Source organism: Scaptodrosophila lebanonensis, unplaced genomic scaffold, assembly GCF_003285725.1.
Source record: "Scaptodrosophila lebanonensis strain 11010-0011.00,11010-0021.00 unplaced genomic scaffold, SlebRS2 tig00001410-arrow-pilon, whole genome shotgun sequence".
Classification (NCBI taxonomy): domain Eukaryota; kingdom Metazoa; phylum Arthropoda; class Insecta; order Diptera; family Drosophilidae; genus Scaptodrosophila; species Scaptodrosophila lebanonensis.
The window spans coordinates 3,132,290-3,153,707 of record NW_022060738.1 but is presented as its reverse complement, the minus strand read 5'-3'; the positions used below and the strand labels follow the sequence as shown (position 1 = coordinate 3,153,707).

The 21,418-nt window shown below is 42.9% G+C and overlaps 1 protein-coding gene across 1 annotated transcript in view; it reads right to left on the bottom strand.

Annotated features, from left to right (window-relative positions):
• Positions 1-21,418, bottom strand: part of LOC115630668 (zinc finger protein chinmo-like) — a 62,634-nt gene that overhangs the window by 488 nt on the left and 40,728 nt on the right. The window contains exons 2-5 of the mRNA XM_030527311.1: positions 8,756-9,449; positions 2,056-2,273; positions 466-1,199; positions 58-205 (exon numbers count right to left, since the gene is read on the bottom strand). Of these exons, the coding sequence (XP_030383171.1) occupies positions 58-205; positions 466-1,199; positions 2,056-2,273; positions 8,756-8,873 (1,218 nt within the window). The 5' untranslated portion in view covers positions 8,874-9,449. The remainder of the gene's footprint in view (positions 1-57; positions 206-465; positions 1,200-2,055; positions 2,274-8,755; positions 9,450-21,418) is intronic.

Below are 21,418 nucleotides of genomic sequence, written 5' to 3'. Positions count from 1 at the left end.
TGGTAAATGGTTAGAAACCTGGACGGATTTTCCCGCTTCATCTGTGCGATTACGTACATCTGTGGACTCATCCATCTGTTCGTGCTCATCATCGTTAGCCTCGTTGGCGCTGCCATTATTCCGCTCCGATTTTACAATGCGGTCCAGGCTGCTGGGCGCATTGCCATTGCCTGCGGTGGTGCTGGGACTGTGGTTTTCATACCGACTGTGGATTGAAAGAGCAAAGCATTAGGCACTCGATCTGATAAAGAGTGTCTCTCTCAGTAAACCCCCCTCCATGTGGACTATTCTACAATATATTTTGCAGGACCTTAACTTATATCGTCTCTTCTTTCGCTGACACAAGAATGTTTGCTATAAAGAGCCATCATAAAAACATAACAATAGCCATCCATTCTCTATTTAGGCAGTTGAGCCATTCATCAAGACCTTAACCACATATTTCTCCAAAGGAATCTTACTCACCTGGACTGTGGTGAGGCGCGTTCCGAGTGCATTGTGTCTGCCTCAGTGGGCGCTGTCGAAGATGCGCTCGACGACGGTCGATGGTACGGTGGTTTGCTAATGGGGCTCGGGCACTCCGACGACTTGGAGCCGTCGCGCAGGACACTGCCACGCACCTCCTGTTCGGCGTATGGGCGTCTGTCCCTGCGCGGCTCGTTGGGACGGTACATGGGCGGCACATAGTTTGTCATAGAGCCCATTGTGGACGAGCTGGTTGGATGCATCAGAGAATCGCACTCCTGCTTTAGACTGCCCGTCGATCCACCCAAGTTCAGAGGGGCGCCAGCGCCGCTGCCCAAACGAATGGGACCATTGTTTCCGCCCAGACCCTGGCCAACGCCATTGCCTCCGGCACCTGAGACGCCTCCGAATGGCCCACCTGCTCCAGCAACATTGCCGAATGGACCACCGCCAGCGGAGCCACTGATTATACTGCTGCCGGCACTGCCGCAGCGATCCAGAGCGCCCGCGCTGGCCGCCAACGCACTTAAGCTGCTGGCAGCTGCATTGGCCACAGCGGCCATGCCACTGGCAGCCAAATTAAGGCCATTGCCGTTGCCGACACCGCCCCCGCTCAGACTGTTGCGGATGCTGCGCTGGCCGGTGGGTGAGTCCACTGGCGACATGTCGCCCATGTGCTGTTGATGAGCCTGCTGGGCGGCCAGACGACCGGTTTCTGTGGATAGGCCCTTGACCTGCCGATAAGAATGACTTTTGTTAGCATGAAGCACTTTAATACGAATATACGTATACTATATAATCAGCCAAATAGATATAGATCAGGTAATGAACACTAGAATTCTATAAAATGACGACCGAGTTTTTGATTATAGTTGAGTCTTAATCAGTTAAGCTTTTCGCAGCTAGTTCGTAGATCTTCCAGCCAGACAAATATCTATGGAACTAGAACTAGAAGATGATCCAAGATGATCCGTTTATCCTAAGGTTTATCTGTATTTAATCATCAGACAACTCGGAGCTGCCAGTAAAGGGGCAGCTACTCAGTTCAGTCATCACACTTTATACACGTGGCACGTGGCACATTTCACAGCTGTAATTATTTCTATTCTGTAAATACCTGCCGGTGCTTGAACCAGAGACAAGTGTATTTTATTTTGGCACAGTGTTTGTATTTTAAGAACAGGTGCCAATAATCGCGTCTTACGTGTATTACGTGTATAGAAGATGATTAGCAATTCTTGGAAGTAAGCTATATTTCAGTGTTTTTCTAAGCGTAGAAGAAAGCCTTTAAGATTATCTTTTTGGTCTTGATAACCTCTCAGATACTACTATATGTATCATTTAGCTTTGATAGTAGAAGACTCTCGACTATTGCAGACATGCTGGTGTTTGAACCAAATAATCGGAAAACAGAAAAAGGGAAACGAATGTTTCACACTGTTTCTACAACTACGATATCTATACTCATTTATATTTGACAATCGCAAAACTTGGAACATTTCCTTCGAATTTGAAGTGACATTTTTTCGATCTAAGTCGGGCTGACTATAGTATACATATTTGAGGCAGCAATTGAACGCCTGTACTCACCTGTAGACTCTCGGCTGACTTAAGGAAACTATTGAGAGCCTCTTGAGATACATGCACCTCGCCTTTGTACATAAACTCCAGCAGCGCGGCCATGTTGTCCGGCGTGGTAGCCTCCAGTATGATGACGCACTGGCCATTTGTAGGTGTGTTCTCGAACAGATCGGCAAACTTTTTCGAGCAGGCCGCTAAAATAAGTTTGTGTGCTTTGAATACTGCGCCTGAAAACAGGGAAACAGAGATAGACGATTACTACATATTTCCGAATTCTCAATTCCTAGATGATGGCTGAGGTGGGGGGCGACGTGCTTTAATTCGTTTTGGGGACGACCATAATATAAAATGTGCCAACAGGTTGGCGCACGAAAAGTGAAATTTGCGAGACCTTGAACTCATAAAAATCTTGTCACACATACACCCACAATACACAAATGCTAAAGCAAGAAGCAGCAGCAGCGGCGGCAAGGAAATGATTTTCTTGCTCTTGACTATAGTCAAGAGAGTCGGCTCGCCCAACCACCCTTGGCGCACAGGACCCCCAAGAGCCGAACATTTATTGAATGGAGGGCGAGAGGGGGTGGTGTGGGGGTGCTTTATTTAACGTCAATGTCGTCGTCGTCGTCGTCGTCGTCGTCGTCGCCGTCTTCGTCTTCCTCATCTTCGTCGCGTTCCTTTCTTACAAAAGATACGACTATATACGAGTACATATACATACATACGTATGTACTAAGCAGTATAGTATATGTGTAGAGCTACCTGTGACACACTGAACCGACGGCGACTGCTGCGCGCCCAATGCGGCGCATACTATATTTCAAAGGCATATCCTTTTTTCGACAACTTTGAGACGCACTTCGGCCAGGCCCTCTCCCTCTCCCTCTTGCCCACCCAGGCACATCCCTAAAGTATATTTTTATGTGTTTTCCTTGGCTGCGCATCTTCTAAGGCGAGACGACTTCGCACTTTACAAGCAGCTCCTGCCTGCCTCCGCGCCCACCCCACCGCGTCGCCTTCAGCTTCAGGAGGAGGAAATAAAACAGCTGCCATTGTTATGTGGCACGAGGTGGGCTACGTGTCCGTGTCTGTGTCTGCATCTGCATCTGTATCTGTGTCTGAGTATTTTTGTTACAATTTTTCACGCTTCACTTTTGCCATTTTCCTTTCCTTTTAGGCGGACACACCTCCCCACCCCACCCCACCCCACTCGTGACTTGTGACTTTTCTTTTTCTTTATGGGGCACTTGTTGTGTTTTTCGTGCGCATTACTTAAATGAAATTGAAATGACGGCCACACAGCAGTGATATACACTACAACAACAACAACAGCAACAACAACAACCACAACAGCAGACGCTGCTTCCGCGATTTAGAATCAAATTCACACTCACATACATACACAACACACTATATACTCGCACATACAAGTATATACAAGTAGATAGATAGATAGACACACTCGTGCATACAAACAACATAGACTTGACTTTATTTACGCCTCGCAGCGCTAATATATTTTAAGTTTTTGCTCATGACTTGAGAAATTCAAGCAAGAGCCACAGCTGTGCATTTAACTTCTGGCCCTATGTCTCATTTTTTGTTAATCAGAGTTGTGGCTCTTTGCCGTGCACATAAGAATGTATGTATGTATAGTACATATTATGTAGGTATGTACTCGCATGTCCCAGTTTGGCGGCTAATCTTATCAGAACTGCAATTGGTGCTCGCTTTCGTTATTTTTTATTTTTATTATTTATTTATTAGAGTAGTGGCTGGCTGCCAAAATACGCCATCAACATGATTTCATCACAAACTGTGTCAATTATTAGTTTGTTTATGTGAATAAATTACAGTGGAGCTGCGCTTCAATGACTCGCTGACGAAATGGTGCAAATATCTCGCCTCTCTTCCAAATTCTACACCATCCCCATCAAGTAATGGCCAGATGACAGAATTCTAAAGACGAAAGGGACATGATTTGTACATTTAAATCGCTTGCTAACACGCCTTTTAAGCAACGTCCAATTAGGTGGGAAGTAGGTTGTTAAAAGACCATAACTAATGTTTCAATTAGCTTCGCATTTCTGTTTAATTCTGTTTAATTTAATATCGAACGAATTGGAAACAAGTTTAAAATATCTGTTATTCTTTCTCTCTCTCCCTCTCTCCCTCTCTCTCTCTCTTTCAGTCTGTTGTCTGCTTTAATAACAAGAAAAATATATAAATATATTAGATGGGGATGCAAAGGGCTTGAGCAGGCTATTTTAATGGCAGTTGTTTAATCAGAGGAATGACTGTATTTTTTTTTTGTTAATCTGTCTTGTGTTATGTTCGAGTGCACGTCGTGCGGGCTTTAATTCACAAAAATGTCGATAACAACGCTCTTGCGTATGCTGTATGTATGTGTGTGTGTGTGTGTGTGTGTGTGTGTGTGTGTGTGTGATTCTGTGTGCGTGTGTGTGTGTGTATAATCAGAGTGGCGCTCTGATAGAACTCAAGGTTGCAGTCGCCGCAATGCACGCGCCTCTAATGTCAATCAAAAAAATCATAATAATAATAAAAAAGCGCAAAATCACAACAGCAGCAAGTGCGGAAGTGTCGCTGGAATGATAACAATAACAACAAGTACAACAGAGAAGCAAAAATCAAAATAAGCGCATAAAGCCTCAGAAACATGACAGACGAAATATGAAAAAGAGGAAATAATAGGGCGGCAATGCGGCGTATACGCAATGCGCGAGAATAAATGTAATGTGTGGTATGCCACATACGCGTATCACTATGAATAGTCGAGCCAGGCGGCAACTGCATTCCAAGCAGAACCACAAGTATCAGCAGGTATGGCCTTTATCAAGATATTTGTACTTATTTCAGTTTGGCGCACACAACACGCGCCTTCCCTTCCATGTCGATCCATTTATTACTTATTTTCGCCTTGATAGGAGAGTGTGATTTCCTAACACTTGATACAACAAAAATTAGGTCACAATCGCGATACAAAGAAAACGGCAAACCATTTTAATATACAGCTAAGTATATAAAGATGTATGTATGTACAAGTATATGCGCAAATACTTACATACATATGTATCTGTATATGTGTCTGGGCGACTGCTTATAGCTGATAAACAAACAGAATGAATTATAAAAAATTGTTGTTGGCTTGTTTACGTTCTTCTGCATTTTTGTTTGCTTCGCTACTTCGTTATTCTTTCCAACGCGAAAACATTTTTTTTTTGGTTTTTTGCTCATAGAATATACCAGTTCTGATTCTACCGTGAACGCACTTCATAGTGTGCACTTTAATATTCTGGAGATTTACTGCACAAAAGTGCTTTTCCCCAACATAGTTCTATTTTGGACGAATCTAATCGAATTCCCAAATAATTTGTGACTCATTTTTGTCGTCTGTTGGCATTCTAGGGCACGTGTTACACTTTATCTAACATAAACAATTCTTTTATGGAAAAATGGAAAAGTGACTCATTAGGGCGTCTCGTATTAAATGGAGTTAGATAATACTATAGGATCTGTAATTTAGAAACTTAAAAGATTGGGGATTGGGAAACGCCAAAAGCTAATCTACAGATTTAAAATTTTATAAAAAAAATACAATTATATAAGGACCACTTTAAAAAGCTTTTGGATAATGTCCATAAACAAAATTTCGTTCACGCCATTTATATCCAGTTGTCTACCTCTACTTAATTTAAATAGACATATTTTGGACAAATTCTGCTACGACTAATCTTCTTAGGAGATACGGCTTACAGATTCATTTAAAAGATTTGGTGTTTATAGAAAGGCGTTAGTTCTGATTGCAGTCGAAATTTTTCCAATAGCTGTCCAATTGATTGTATTCAAAAAAATTAAAGGAATTTTTAGAAGGAACTCATACATTCTCATTCGAATCATACACCCCTTATTCTTTTTTTTGCTAATGTCCTGTCGCTTCATCAGCCCAGCCAGCCCCTTACACATGAAAAAATAAAATAAACTGACGCCCAAGGCCAGAAAAATGTTCATTTTGCAAAAATGCTCATTTCTCAAGTGCTAGAAAAAAGGAAAAATCCAAATCAAAGGCAGAACTTCTACCATCAACAACAATAGTCGAATAAGAAATAAAAAAAATAAAAGCACACACATATGAATATTAAAAACAATCAAGAACATACGCTATTTGCTTTGTTTTCTGACAACATTCACTGTCGCTGGAGTGCTGCTGGCCGAGGCACCCAAAAAATATTTAATGCTTCATTTCGAAATGGACACGAAACGAAACGAAACGAAATCAAACAACATGCAACATACACATATGGCAAAAGTATTAAAAACCACAATTAAAAGCAGCACAGCACCCAAAATAACAAACAGTCGAGCAGCGTGCGGGGGGAGGGGTGGGGTGGCGTCAGCATTTCCAAATTTTAATCAAAAGTAGTACCTCTTCGATCATATGGATGATGAGAACAACAAACAGCAGCAGCAGCAGCAGCAAAGGGTCTAAGCTTCTGCCCAGCCAGGATTTTGTGTCTGTCTGACAGACTGCGGCTTTGGCGTTCCCTTTCATAATCCAAACACCCAACGACCCTGCTGCTAAGCGCACAGACTCTCCAAAATATAGTATGCACGTCAACGTCAACAAATAGACGAGTTCCCCATCCTCTGGTGCTCGCTCGCCTGCTGCTGTTCCTGCTGCTGAACTGGCAGGGCCAGCAGCCTTTTCAATAACTGCAAATATATCCCGACGCATATCTATGCGTGTGCAGACATCGCTGGGAAGGGGCGGCACACGCGGCGTATGCGCAACGCTTTAAGATTACTCCATGGAGCGCTTCAAATGCTTTAAGGACTCCGCAAACTGCTCTTTTGTGCTGTGCCTATAACCTAATTTAAGGACATCAAAGAGCGACCTAAGTGTAAACAAAAGCGTGCAACAATTTGCACATTAGGCCGGCGGAAAAAAAAAACAAAATAAATAAATAAAGAAGCACATGGAAAATAAATAAACGAGCATGAAATGAAATACATAATAATCATAAAGACGCTCCAAAAGAAGACACATACATACACATACACAGACACACACACACACTCGACGGATGTATTGGAACCCAAATCAAAATATATGCACATACATACTATTCGTATATAAAAGGCAAACGACGCGCACCCAATCCGGCGCCCAAAAATGAAAATGAGGCCCGTTTATCTCTCGGCCGGCCGCAAAAAAGGCACTAAAACCCAAAGCGGCGGCGGCGGTGGCGTCGTCATTGTCACTGACCTGAGTCAATGCTTCGCATTTCATTTCTTTTGGGGCAATAGTGTATACACACACACACACACACACATACATACATAAATACTTGTATATATACATATATAAAATACGTAAACATATTATCTAACGTAAATGCTGCTCGCATTCTCACGTCGCGCGTCCTTGCGCCGCCCGCTCCCATTTATATTCATTTAATAAGCTCCATAAAACTCTAGTAAAAGCCGTAAATGAAATAGTAGCACACACACATACACAAACACACACACTCATGCATACATATGTACATATAGACAGCAGGCACACCGACGAATACGCGACCATAAAAAGACGCCTTCGAAGATGCGGGCAGACCAGCGTTAAAGCCAGCAGCAGCCCAAAGGAAAATCAATGCCGGGCTGGAAAATCCTGCCTCGTCTTTTATGTGTTATTCTGGCTTATTAGCAAGAGCCGCCGAAAAGAGGAAATTTATGTTTGTTTCTTTGTCTGTTTGTTTGTTTATCTTGCTTTGTGGCTAAATTGCCCTTCTGACTGTCTATCAGTCAGTCATTCAGTCAGTTTGCCGCTTCCATTGGCTTATTACATAAACACAAGTCGATTTATTGATTTACTTCAAAATATATATGCCGATGGCACGTCACGAAGGACAAGACATCCTAGACATTCCATTTAGGCCCAATGTAGGTGTCGCAGCTAATCATTGCTTGTCCTTTATAGAGCATTCCAGTGCTAAACAAAATATTTAACATTTTTCCGCTCTTTTATAGACTTGTAGTTTTTAGGAATTTTACATTTCTGCCCCAAAAGAGTTACAAAGTTCAATAATGATAATTTCTCTAATTAAAATGAACTGGATTTGTTATCTCTTTCTTCATTAGAAGATAGTCCTGCTATCAGATTTGAAATAGCTTTCGATTTTAGCAGAACTTAGTAGCATTTAAACTTTTCTTGTTAAAGGGCTTGCGCTTATAAGGACTAGAAGAAACTCGTTCCTTTCGGCTTACTAGTTCTTGCTAGAATTGTTTTTTGTTGGAATCAGAAAGCAAGCATTGAGAAGGAATATTTAAATAAAACTGAAATATAAATGTGTGTTTTTCCGCAAGTTATCTCTACTCTTTGTTGAACTTATTTATTCTTCTATACTTTAAGTTGTGGAGCTATTTGGAACGATTTAAGAAGAAGATTCTGTAGCCAGTTCAGTGCATTGTGAAGAAAAAGTAGCGTTAGGTTAGTTGTCACTGTGTTCCATTTCCACTTTGCGCATAATTGCTATTGGAACGTATGGAAACGGGTAAGTGTTTTAGATTGTTGGAAGCACTCTAGCAGTGCACTTTGCCTCAAACGTCATGCAACATTTTGCAGCACACGCGAAATTATGGGCCATCAGATTTGAGGTTTGACATTGAAGGTGGAAATGTGTTCTGTACTTACCATCGCAGGATAGTGTGACATCGGCCAGTAGATCCGATTTGAATAGACTGGAGAATGTGATCGCCAGGTTCGACGAGTAACTGTTCCACTTGAGGCAAAACTGCTGTTGCGGATCCATTTTGTGAAATCGATCGGTATCCGTATCAGTATCAGGTCAAAAGATAATGGAGTTGCGCGCGATTTGTGTTCGCCAGAGCTGCTCGCGAAAACGAATAATGCAGTAGCGATAAGGATAATGCCCTGCGATGTATCCTTTTAGTTGTGGTTGAGAGTGGCAACACTTGTTGTTGTGTTGCAATTCGTATTGGTAACGTTTTGTTGTTGTTGTTGTTGTTGTTGGTGAATTTATTTTTGTAATTTATTTTGCCAAAATGGAATTTCGTTGAATTTAGCTGCGCTTGCATAAAAGCAGCTCGGCCCCAAATTCTTTGCCAAAGGGAATTTTGCAATTGTTTTTGGAATTTGTGTCTCGACTCTATTTGCATGAATATAATAATTATTATTCCGTTACTCCTGCTCACACGCGTTCGCCGAGGGCTAATTCAGGCCCCAACGATGCTCAAGCACTCGCGATACTCGAATGGTTTTATCGTTTTTTCAAAATCTGCGTTGGTAGTGCCTGTGACTTCGTCCTTGGACCTGACTTCCGATTCAGCTTCTGCTTCGGCTGCTGAAGTTGTGAACACGACAAATGCTGCAACGAGAATGACAAAATAATTTGGTGATTAGTTCGGCCAGATGACATTTTACAAAAGGCAAATCCAATGCCTGCTTTGCTGCTGCCTCTTGTGCAAGTGCAACGAGGAGCCCAGCACTCGACTCAATTTCTAAGAAAACTCCTTGCCTCTGTTTCACTAAGCACAGCTTCAAATTTCAAAGTGACGCGACCAGAGGCAGAAAAACAAAGTCCAAAATCCAAATCATAGCCCCCTTTCCACACATCCACTACTGCGGGTATTGGCCAGCCGCCTATGCATTTGTGTCAGTAATTCTATCTCTGGCCTCTGGCACCGACTGCAGCATTTCCGTTGGCCAAATCAGCCAATGCCAATGCCCATGCCAGTCCCAATCCCCTTTTGACCAACAAGCCAACACCAACAAACACACTATACACACATTCTTGGGAGAGCAGCAGCAGCGACCGCAAATTTATTAGAAATTAATCGAGCATTTATAGCAGCAGCCAGCAATGGCAAGATATACGATTTAATTCCTGGAAATAGACTCTCTCAAAAATGCCGCCGACGATGCAACTAACTTTTCGACTTCGTCTACAGTTTCCTTGCGTGCTATCCCCCATCCTCCATCCTCCTTCTGCCATCCCCTTCGACTTGCCTTTAACTTCAACTTCGACTTGGGCTCGGGATTGGTCTGGAGCTTTGCACTTCTCCCGAGCCTTAGCCTTGATGTCGGCCAATTCCAAGAAATTGCAGGTGACGCTTAGCGCGGAGTTGCATGAGATGCGTTTTTTTTCCTCGAATTTGTTTAATCGTTAGAAAAATGCGGCCGCGCAACTTCTGACCATCCACGTCCACAACCAACCGTTCAGCTTAGCCTTGTGTTTTTTCTTTCTTTTTTTTTTTTGTTATGTGGAAGCCTGGTCGAATCGCATTGGCCTGCCGCAGGCGCAACAGACGGTCAGGGACGGAGCCTGGGCCTGAGCCAGAGAGGGAGCGGGAGCGGGAGCTTTAAAATGAACGGTTTCCCTTCAAAAAGATATCGGTAAAAAGCTATTAAGAAATTCCTCTGAACTCTCATGCAGTATGTGTATCTGAACGCTGCGATTCGCCGGCCTGTACCGACCTGCGTAGCAGTTGCATTTGATGGCCCAGTCGGGGAAGCCAGGTTTTTTAGTTAGTATGTATGTAGTTAGTTCTAGAATAAGCAATTCAACTTGAAGTAAAGTAAGATACTTCCGAATCTACTATTGAGTCTTGAAAACTGAGCTTATGAGCTTGAATTTGGAGATGGAAACACGCCTCTGAGTTCTGCTAGTCTATTGCTATTGTACCAAACAGTTATTGATTTGTGATAAGCAATGATTTAGCTTTTAAGAGACCACTTCCTCCCTTCTTCGAAGTGATTCTCTATTCTAGATTCCCTGGAAACTTGCTTGAACTCATCTAACTCAGAGATGGATCTAGGAAAAGTACTTGCTTATGTGCGTACTCTCTCTTGGCACCTAACTACAAAAATACTGCAATATAAAGAATTTCTATAAAAATATTGCATGGCACGCGTAAAGCTCTCTGCGTTCAACTGTACTTTTCACATCCTTGTTTTTTTTTGGAAACTTTTACGCAGCTGCATTTCAATTACACAACAATAACAGCAAAAGGCCTTGAAAAAAAAAAACAAGCAAAAAATAGAGCAAACATAATATTGGTTCCTTGGCCCAACCCCGCTGTATCTTATCTTGGAAGACAACAAACTACAAATGATCACGATGATGACGTTGACAATGATGATGACGATGATGGTGAAGGCACAGGCAGCAGCTATGGCACCTGAATGAGCTTCCAAGGCGAATAGCTGAAGTAGGTATCTCGTAAGGTATCTGTTTTGGTGGCAGACCAGAGCGCAACAACAAAGGCCCATGTGTGAGGCATACAAGAAAACAACGCGTAAATCCTTTCCATTCAAAGACTCACACACTTCACACACACACACACACACATACACACACTCCGAAGGCAATACAATGGCAGTTCCTGGTTCCTGGAAGACTCGCACACAAAGCAAGAGCTTGCAAGCGAGCCCAGCAGCTTTATAATCGAGACTAGGGAGGATTGACGAACCCAACTGGAAACGCAGTTTTCCGCGAGCGATGCGAGGCGAGCAGGGAGGGGGTCTCGATCTGAACAAAGCCGAGAAATCATGCATACATACATATGTACATATGTTCAAATGTACATACATACATATATTACGCAATACTTGTAGTTGGAAATCATGAAACGTGAAGCTGAAACGGCAACTGCAACAGAGAACCACTATCGGATCGCTGCTAAAAACACCGTGCAAATGAATAAAACAAATATTTAATTGTTATATTTTTCTGGTATTTCAACTAATTGACCTTGTGCACTATTTTTTGACTGATCAGTCGTCGCAGTCGTCGTCGTCGTCGTCTTTCGCATTCAATTCAATTCCGTGATTCACTTGAGTGCAGTTTATGAACTCGAACTCGTATGTGGCGGCAAGTTTTAGTTCGGATTGTTTTTTCCTCTTTTCATTCTGCTTCTCTCTCTCTCTCTCTCTCTCTCTCTCTGTCTCTCTCTGTCTCTCTTTTTGTTTTGCTATTTGCGTCTAATTTGATTTGAATGGCAATTAATTCAGGCGAATGACGCATTTTATTATAAAATGCCAATGCGTCGTCGTACGAGTAGTTTTGTTTCTCTTTCCTTCTTCTGCGCTGCCTTTGTTATGATTCGATGTGAATCTTTTTGCTGTGGCTGCAAGAAATATTCGTAAATAAACGGACGCATATACTTGTATACACATAAGTACATACATACATACATACATACATACTTATATGCATATGCTTGTAGAGCTAGTTCTTCGATAAACATAATGCATGTTTAGTTTTATTTTTGTTGCGTTTCGCAGAATTTCATATTTTCGGCATTAAGTGCTTTATTAATCCGAGCTGATGACGGAAGGCCAGTTGTTGACGACGAAATGCTGCACTGTACTGACTGATTGACTGCTTGAGTGATTGATAGCTGGTCAAGAGAACAGCAACTCTAAGCCCTCCGACGCAGTTTCTGAAGCAGATAGGCCACCCCGTAGCTGCCCATCGTGAAGATGATCACCCAGAAGACTATAAGTTCGTAGGTGTGTTTTAGGTCGTAGTCTTCCACGTCCCTTTGCTCGTCGAAGAAACGCGGCATTTCAAAGAAGCTAACTTGCGATGTTCCTCTATTATGGCAAAAGGAGCAATGCCTGCTTTGTCGACTTCGCAGCCTCACGCAAAAGTGTTGAGGAGTGTGCGTTCAATTCTTGGCAGCATCGGCCACTCAGCTTCGGTAGTAAGACACAATCTTAGTAGCTTATACTAAACATCAACTGGATATGAAACTGTCTTCGCTAATGCGACTGACCAAGAACTACTGTATCTGCTAACTCACAACATTCTGATCAGAGATTAAGCCGTGTGGTGAAATTTCAAAATAATTAGCAAAATAGCGAGTTAGATTTAAAGCTTCAACAAAAAAGTCAGTGTCTAAGTAGTAGAATCTTTATATGACTGATTGGTGTTCAAAGCCGAGCAACAAGGAAACTGAAATCCGGACTCAAGTATCATTTCACAGTTAAAGTTCGAGCTCCAAAAGGGGAAAAGGAGGCTCCAAAGTTTTTATTAAAAACGTAATTTTTTCAATATCCGAAAAAGAATGCAAAAGAAACTGCATGCTTCGTTTATTGCAATTTTTCGAAGAGCTTGAATTGGGGTTTTAACATTTCTTCGATTAAACCTACATATAGCTATAGAGCTACATCTTGGCATTCAACGATTTTCACAATTTAGAACAAATTTCTTAACAGGCTGCGGTGGAACTACTGGAATAATGCTGGAAAAGCCTTAAAACCTTGTCTGACTGATAGCTGCCACCACTGGAATTTTGTAGGAACTGGAGACAGCAGCCATAGGTTAAGAAGCCTGAGAGAAAGTCATCTCAGCCAATGTCCAGCTAATTAAATAATTAAAAAGTCTCAACCACAAAAACTAAAACGGAGTCTAGCTCCAACTTAGGGTTGACAATCATAGTCTGTACTCGATTATTAATAAGAGCTTGCTTCAGAGAAAAGTTGTTCCGAACTTTTCAGTTTTTGTAGCTAAGATAAGATCCATTCAAGCAGGGCCTATAATATATGTACTATATACGCATATCGGTTATTTTCGGTGTTCAATTTAAAAGCATTATTACATCACAAGTCAGCCGTGAGCTGAGCTGAGCTGAGCTGTTCAACGCCCACTGTCGCTGACAGGACCTGGGAAGGCCTGCCCCAAAAGGCATGCCCCCAAAAGCCATTTCCGAGCAGACGCTGCACTTGACAGTACTGGCAAGGTACGAGAAGCACAGCAGAGGCAGAAGCAGAAACAGAGGCAGAAGCAGAAGCAGAAGAAGCAGCAGCAGTTGCCACACGCAACTTTTAATATAACATATGTCTGCATAATGCACAGTACAGCCCAGCACAGCACAGCACAGGACAGATGTGCTACCGGCCGGGCTGGGCCGGGTTGGGCGAGACCAGACCAGACCAGACCAAACCAAACCAGGCCCGGGTCGGGCCCATCCAGGAATAACTGTCACATAATCAGAACCGAGCGGTGAATGCCCCGCAGCGTGCAGATTCACATCAAAGCGATTGCTCTCGAGATTGCAGAGCTGCAGACTCGAACGGAGCGGAGCGGAGCGGTGCGGAGGGGCGCGAAGTGGAGAGCAGTGGAACATTGCATAAAAATGTGTGAAGCTTTTGACAGTCGCCAGCGGCGAGGCTCACAAAAACACATTCACATTCTTTTCCTCTCTGCTATGGCCGCTGTTTCTATATCTACATATACCTTATCAACTGTCAGCGGGCAATACGGCAATACGGCAGTACGGCAGTGCTGGGCGGGAACGTGGCAGTGGCATGACATTTCAAGCAAGAAGTGCGTTCAGATGGAGATAAGAAACCGCAGGTGGTACGTCAGGATTATGCAGAGCGATGAACGGTTGTAACATATTGAGTAACTGGCAACAGCGATTGTCCATTATCTGAGCCATTATGCAGTGCACATGTTAGATATTATATGATATGATATCATTGCTGCAACACTGTTTACCACATTGTGTGGCAATACGAAGGTATTACGGGTAATTTGGAATGTGCGGGCCGGCCAGCAAGTTAAAGATTACGAATTTCTCGCTCTTCCACTGCATCTTCACGGAAGTAGCTGGCAAATAGGCAAGCAGAAACAGTTAGGTTCCCATGCTTCCATGCTGCTTATAAAAAAGAAGAGGAAAAAAGAGAGAGAAAAGGAAAACCCCCTCAATTATTGTGTTAATGCAGCACACACGCATTGCTCGCATATCTTTGAGATACTCGCACATTTGTGTATTGTTTCCGCAATTACAATTTCTATTCTGCTGCTTCAACGTTGCGTACATAAGCGAGTGTGCACGGGTATACTTGTACGTGTATGTCAACCGTAAATATATCCGTACACAAATTAATTGTTCAGAATATAATTAGTATGTTAATGTCAGGCAGAGACTGCGACTTACGAACATGTTGACTTGGCCCGCGCTACTGTGGGAAGTGGGCCGATGCGTTAAAGCTCCGCAAAGCATAGTTACCTGCAAGTAAATAATGGAAAGGAAATCCAATTAGTTAAAGAGTTGGAAGCATCGGCGACAATGCGAAAGGAGCACTTATTTTGAAATGTGCAGGGCCGTGAGTGAAATGTGGGAAGGGCTCAGTTGTTAAAGCGATGCCGCAAAATTATGGCTCTTCGAAGCAGACTCAATCCCACATTTTCATCTCACTGGGAAAGCTTCAAATTCTAACTTCTCCACTTAATGAATTAAATCGATTTTAATGAGCTTTTTCAATAAATCAATAAATTGTGCTGTCGATACAGATTACAATAAAGATACAAAATAAAAGTGAGTTGCAAATTCAACTTAAAAGGTCTTAACTATGCCTCAAACATAATGTCTTTTAATGCCTGAGACAAGTTGAGGGAATTTATTTATAAACTTAAAAAATACTATTTAGAGGAGATGCCTCGACTCTCAGTAGTAAGTGATCTGAAATTTCCCGGGAAATAAACATGAAGGACGGCTTTTAATGAATAGAGACAGTTCTGTAAGCACAAACTTAGGTTAAAACCTTTTCGAACGCATACAAATATTTCATAGAGGAGCCAATTGGCAAACCAATTAAAATGGCAAGATCAATTCGACATGTTCATCTCTCTTTGGAGAGACCTTGCCTGCATAAAACGAGCTCTCTTTCCCGGCCTAAATTACAAGATAAATGGACAGGACTAGATACTTGAGTTTCTTTTCTGGAATGGGCATTAAGATCTGTCTAGTCCTTAGTCTTAGCACAGCTAATTGTAACCATTTTCATTACTGAATTCAGTTCAAGAGGTTTAGTTATTTCTGCACAAAATTGTTGTTAAAAGTTTCGTAACTTGCAGATTTAAATTTGTATAATGCGGGTATCGATTTTAAATGAATGTTAGAAATGTTGTTTGTTGATGTTTGCAGTGTTTGGCCGTAACATTCGTCAAACCAGCACTCAGTTAAAGGACAACCGTAAAGTGGCAAAAACTGTCAGTGGTCGACAATGTTATTGCTGTTGTGATAGTTGTTGTTGTTGCTGATTCTGCTGCTGCTGCTGTCGTTTTCGTTGTCGTTCTCATCTCAAACCCAATTAAAAATGTCAAAAAATGAAAATACCTGTAGGTAGTTAGCAGTTAGCGCACGCAGTAAATATTCATCACTTCAAACCAAACCGAAACGAAGCGAAATAGAACCCCAAACCCAAGCCCCCCCAATAACAAAAACAACATACCAGCCGCCAGTCAGCCAGTCAGTCGGCCAGTTAGACAGTCGGGCCGCCAGACAGCCACATTCAAACTCGCACGTCGAGAGGCAACCCCAGCCCCGGTCTTCTGGCGCGTCACACAGTTTAACTTTTCATTTCGCGCGCTGGATGAGGATGAGGACGAGGAGGAGGACGTGAACGTGGGGCTAGAGCTGAAGCTGGAGCTGGAGCAGGGTTAGGCGGGCTCGTGGCTGTTCATCTGATGGGGTGAAGGGGCGGATGCGGGAGCGACTGCTACTGCTGCTTATCAGCATGAGTCGCACACATGCCAGGCTCTGGGATCGCAGTGTGGTTGGCCACACCCAATGCGAAATGCAGCCCAGCATTGGGTTGCGGAGGAACAATTGCGTTTGTATGTTTTCGTGCTTCGTCAGCAAAATTAAAAAATAGATACGCAAAGGTTCAGTGGCTCGCAGTGGTGCGGGAGCCAGCCAGGCGTTTCTAGCGAACTTTTATAAAAGAAATTCACAAAACACAAACATGTCAGCCAGATAGGCAGGCAGGACGTCAAACCAACGAGCCGATGAGTCCGTCCGCCATTGCCGTCCGCCGTTTGCCGCCTGCGATTTCAAATGTCACACGGCATCGTCACAAGGATCGAAAGGTACGCATGGCTTGCTTGGCCAGGCTTGGCACTGGCTCATTGCAAAAATACACAACGAACGGTCCAGCAACGAACAACGAGCCAACAACAGCTGCTCGAAGATTTTCTTTTATTTTTGGCGGACGCGCTCCAGCAGACGCAAAAATCTAATAGAAGTAACAGCCGGGCGCAATGCCTAGATATGTCACTGACGCCACCGCTGTCCGCCAACTATTGGTGGACGACGGGGAGGGTCCCGGATTCTGCTAACGATTGTGGTGGCGGTACAAAAGGCACACGGCCGGCGAAACAACGATATGATGGTCAACAGAATGTGCTGGCTTTGTTTCAATGTCTGGCCATAGCCCTGGCCCCCACATCCTGCATCAATACGGGGGGAAGTACGAATCGCTCTGTCAGGAGTGTGTGAGTGCGTGTGTACATTTTTATTGTATATATCATTGATGAATACGCCGATAACAAATCTCAATCAAATGTCAAAAAGGTAACGGCCAGTCAAACAGACGACTGTGTGTGTGTGCCTGTCTCTCTGTCTGTCTGTCAATCTGTCCGTTTAGGTTTGCAGCCAGACAAGTGCTACACGCTGTAATGTTGCAATTTTCACGCAGGACACGCAACCGGCCTCTGCCCAATTGGTAGACAATATCCTCTCCCCTCCCTACCGGACAGCTACCTGACAGTTCAAATTGTCATTTGAAATGCAAGCTGTCAGAAGTTTTGCCAGCAGCCACAAGTCAAGGGAATCCAAGGGAAACGGCCGGCCCTTGAATTGCATCAGGACTTGCATTCAGATCCACGGACATTCACACTCCATTAGTCCGAACCACTGTCGATCCCAACGACATCAACTCTACCAAAGGGTGGGGTTTTCCACTAAGATTGTTTTGTGCAAATGCGGTTGAAGATCAGGCATGAAGATATGTACTACAATATTAAGATTAAGTCCAGCATAGCAATGACTAATTAATGTACATAGTACCGATTTATCAGAAGTTTGTCTAGACTTGTACCTTTGCAAATTTCTGCAACATTTTTCAATATTTGCAAAAGACTTTAGCGATTCAGACATTCCTTGACTACAACAGAGTACGTAAATAAGTATATATATTTCATCATGCATTCTTAGGTCCTTCCCTGGCTCCATGCTCATGTCCTTCCACTCTGATCATCTCAACCTACTCCCCATAAGCCTCACACATTCGATTTTTTTAAAATACCTACAACAGCTTAACGTTCTAATTGACAAGCAAGCAAAAATATTTACGTACTCTAGTCCAAACATTCTAATCAATGCACTCAATGGCCAGCCCAGCTACAGGACAAAGCAGAGGACCACAACAAAAACAGCAACAAGAACAACAGAAACCCAAATCAATAGCCAATGCAGTGCATTGAGTTGGCGGAAGGGCAACTGTGGGGGAAACCATCGACGGCCTATCGGCAGAGCGCAGACTTTGGAAGGCAGGACCAGGACAAGCCTTTCAGACAAACAACCATTTCTGGCCGAGGAGAATTCATCAAAGTAACTCAGACTGTGGCGACTCTTGAAAAGGGGAGCTCCATTCAAAGCCTGCGCTCTGCCTCTTCCCGCCCGCTGGCATGCGTTTTCGGTGTTGATGGGGGTGCTGGTGTGAGGTTGGGGTTTGTGTGTGTGTGTATGTGTGTGTGTGTATGGGTGTGCGTCTGTCTAACTGTCAAAATGCGTCGAAGCGAACATCATTGGATTTGTGATTGAACAAAAATTTCCATACATTGACTTTTCCTTTTGTCCACAGCAGCCGATCCTGCTCCCTCCGCTCCCCCCGCTCCATCACAATCCAGCCCCTCTTCGTTGAGAGCTGCGTATTGGAGTTACGTTTGCAAAATGCATGCTGGAGTGATAATGTTAAGCGGACACAACTCCAACCACGACAGCAATCCTTCATTAGTACGTACCGTCGCAAGTCAGCCCCCCAATCCAATATCCCCATAAAGACTCTACCCCAACAATTCAGGTCTGCTAAAATTTATATTTACGGATTTGTAAGTTATGCAGTCGACTGATTCGCACAAATCGCCAATGCCGCAACGCCGCAGCGATGGCAAAAGTTGGCATTTCTGTTTTTTCCAAGTGGTTTTCGGTGTAGCTACGATTAGGCAGTTAGTCTGTCCAGACCGTGCCACCCTCCGGCCACCCTCCGGCCACCCTAAGGCCATCCCCACCGCCGGCCACTCAGCGGCATTGACGTTCAATAATTGTGTAAAACGTTTTCAGTTTTACATTTCAATCTTAATTTAGTTTTGGCAAAACGTTTGCGTAGCATTGTGACAAGGTTGAGCGATGGGGCCAAGCAGCAGAAAAGGGTTTGATGGACGGACAGTTGGGAGTCTGGGGAGTTCGTGTGTTCAGGGAGTTGGCTTGTTGGCATTGAAAAAGCGCAAAAGCCAAATTGCAATACTTGTATTTTTTGTTTTCTGTTTTGAATGTATTTGTCCAGTTGATTTTTTGGCTAATGAAGTTTGTCATTGAGCTTTATTTAATTTTGCATGGCGCTGATGTAAGCTAAACAAACCGGGCAGGTCTGGCAGGGACAGGGGAAGCACACACACAATGCCACAATGCATTGGAGAAGAGCATCTCTTTAAGCAGTCGCTTGCCTCAAAGAATTCAATGAGTGGCAGAGTGGCAATGGCAAAAACAAAAGAAAAGAATGCATTGAATTTATTGAAAAATCATGATACGAGTCCCCCCTCCGTCCTTGATTGCCTGCCCAGCTGCCATCCTGCTCCTGCCTGCCTGCCTAGCTGCCTGCCTGGATGCATGCAGGAGCGTCGATATGACAGGTTGACTGAGCTAAAATGCCGCCATCGCGTTCCAGCGCGTTTTAGACAAAAGCACACGGAAATATGATTTTTTGTGCTTGGCCAGACTTTAGGCCTGGCCCACACACACACACACACACGACTACGCCTACGCCTACGCTGATTGACGTGCCTTTTATTGATGCTCTTGATTGGTTTTTACCTTTTACACACAACACGGCAACAAACGCAGGCCGACCAGGCAGACGCACCTCATGCGGCGCTCAAAAGTCCTCCTGCGTGACAGCGTCGGTCGTTAGCTCCATATGTGCGTGTTCCTGCACCCCAAACTCCTAAGCCCCCAAAACCCCACCCCCAGGCCAACACCAACACCAACACCCACATACCACTGTACTCGTACAGTTGATGCCGTCAGTTATGATTTTATTACAGGTAGAAGAGCTCGGACACATGACTGTCTGATGAATTGTGTATATTTGCGTTAGACGTTCCTCGTCATCGGCCCACGTTGCTACTTTTTTATGTGCGGGCATTACCGCGACCAGGCCTCAAACACTCAACCAAAAACCGAAGCAGCTAGCCTTCACTTTCCATCTGGCCACCAGTCAGGGTGACCGTTTCCAGCACATATTGGCTATCTGGGAAAAGTGTAGTAAGACTCTGCGTCATGGGATACCCTATGCCTTCATCTACTATCTATATTATCTATGATTTATTTGGGAATATACATTTTTAATATTTTTAATACATATCCAATTTATTGTTATTGAATGTTATTTTTAATACTAAACTGTCTCATATCCCGACACATACATTTTTAACTTTGAATCCTAATAATGGAAAAGCTCTTTCTACTAAGTAGTACTCATATTATATACTATTATATTACTATTGTAATGTTTGTTAAATATGTAAAAATATTGTTTTTAAGTATTTATTTATATAATTATTCATCGACAAAAAAGCTGTTGGTCTAAAAAAAGATTAATTAAATAATAAAATGAAAAGTAAAAAGTAGAAGCCTATAAAATTACAATAATATCTAATAACGTAACCGACATGATGGGGGAATTATATTATTATGTTTTATTATTATTTACAGAATACTCAGAATAAAAGAAAAATAAAATAAGAACAATAACGAAAGGGAAACCTAAATAAACATAATTTATTCAGAAAATAATTTATTGGTTAATAAATAAATAATTTATCAAATGAAAATGAAATTATTTATTTATTATGAAAGAGAATCACTTAGTGTAGGTCTCTAACCCAAAGGGGGGATGAAGTTGTTAGCCAGTCCGGTTGGCTATACCCTTCAAAAATGGGGAATCACTGACCCATTGAGGGAAGATTTAGTAGTAAGTCCGGTAAACTACTGAGTGGTTCTGGCAGAGGTAGCTGAATCGAAACTAGCTGCTTTATACTTGTAAGTGGCAATAGAATTATCAAAAATTGTAACTTTTTACAAAACATGAGTACGAATGATTTTTTTGCAGCAATTTCGTTTTAAACTCTGGTCACCTTACTGCTGGGCTCTATTTGTTTTTTTGATCAAATGTAGGGAAAGGCGTTTAGCGCAAGCTTCTTGCTGCATATCAGTTGCGTTGTTTAACTTTTGTATCGTAATTGCAGATCGAATGTTAGGCAGG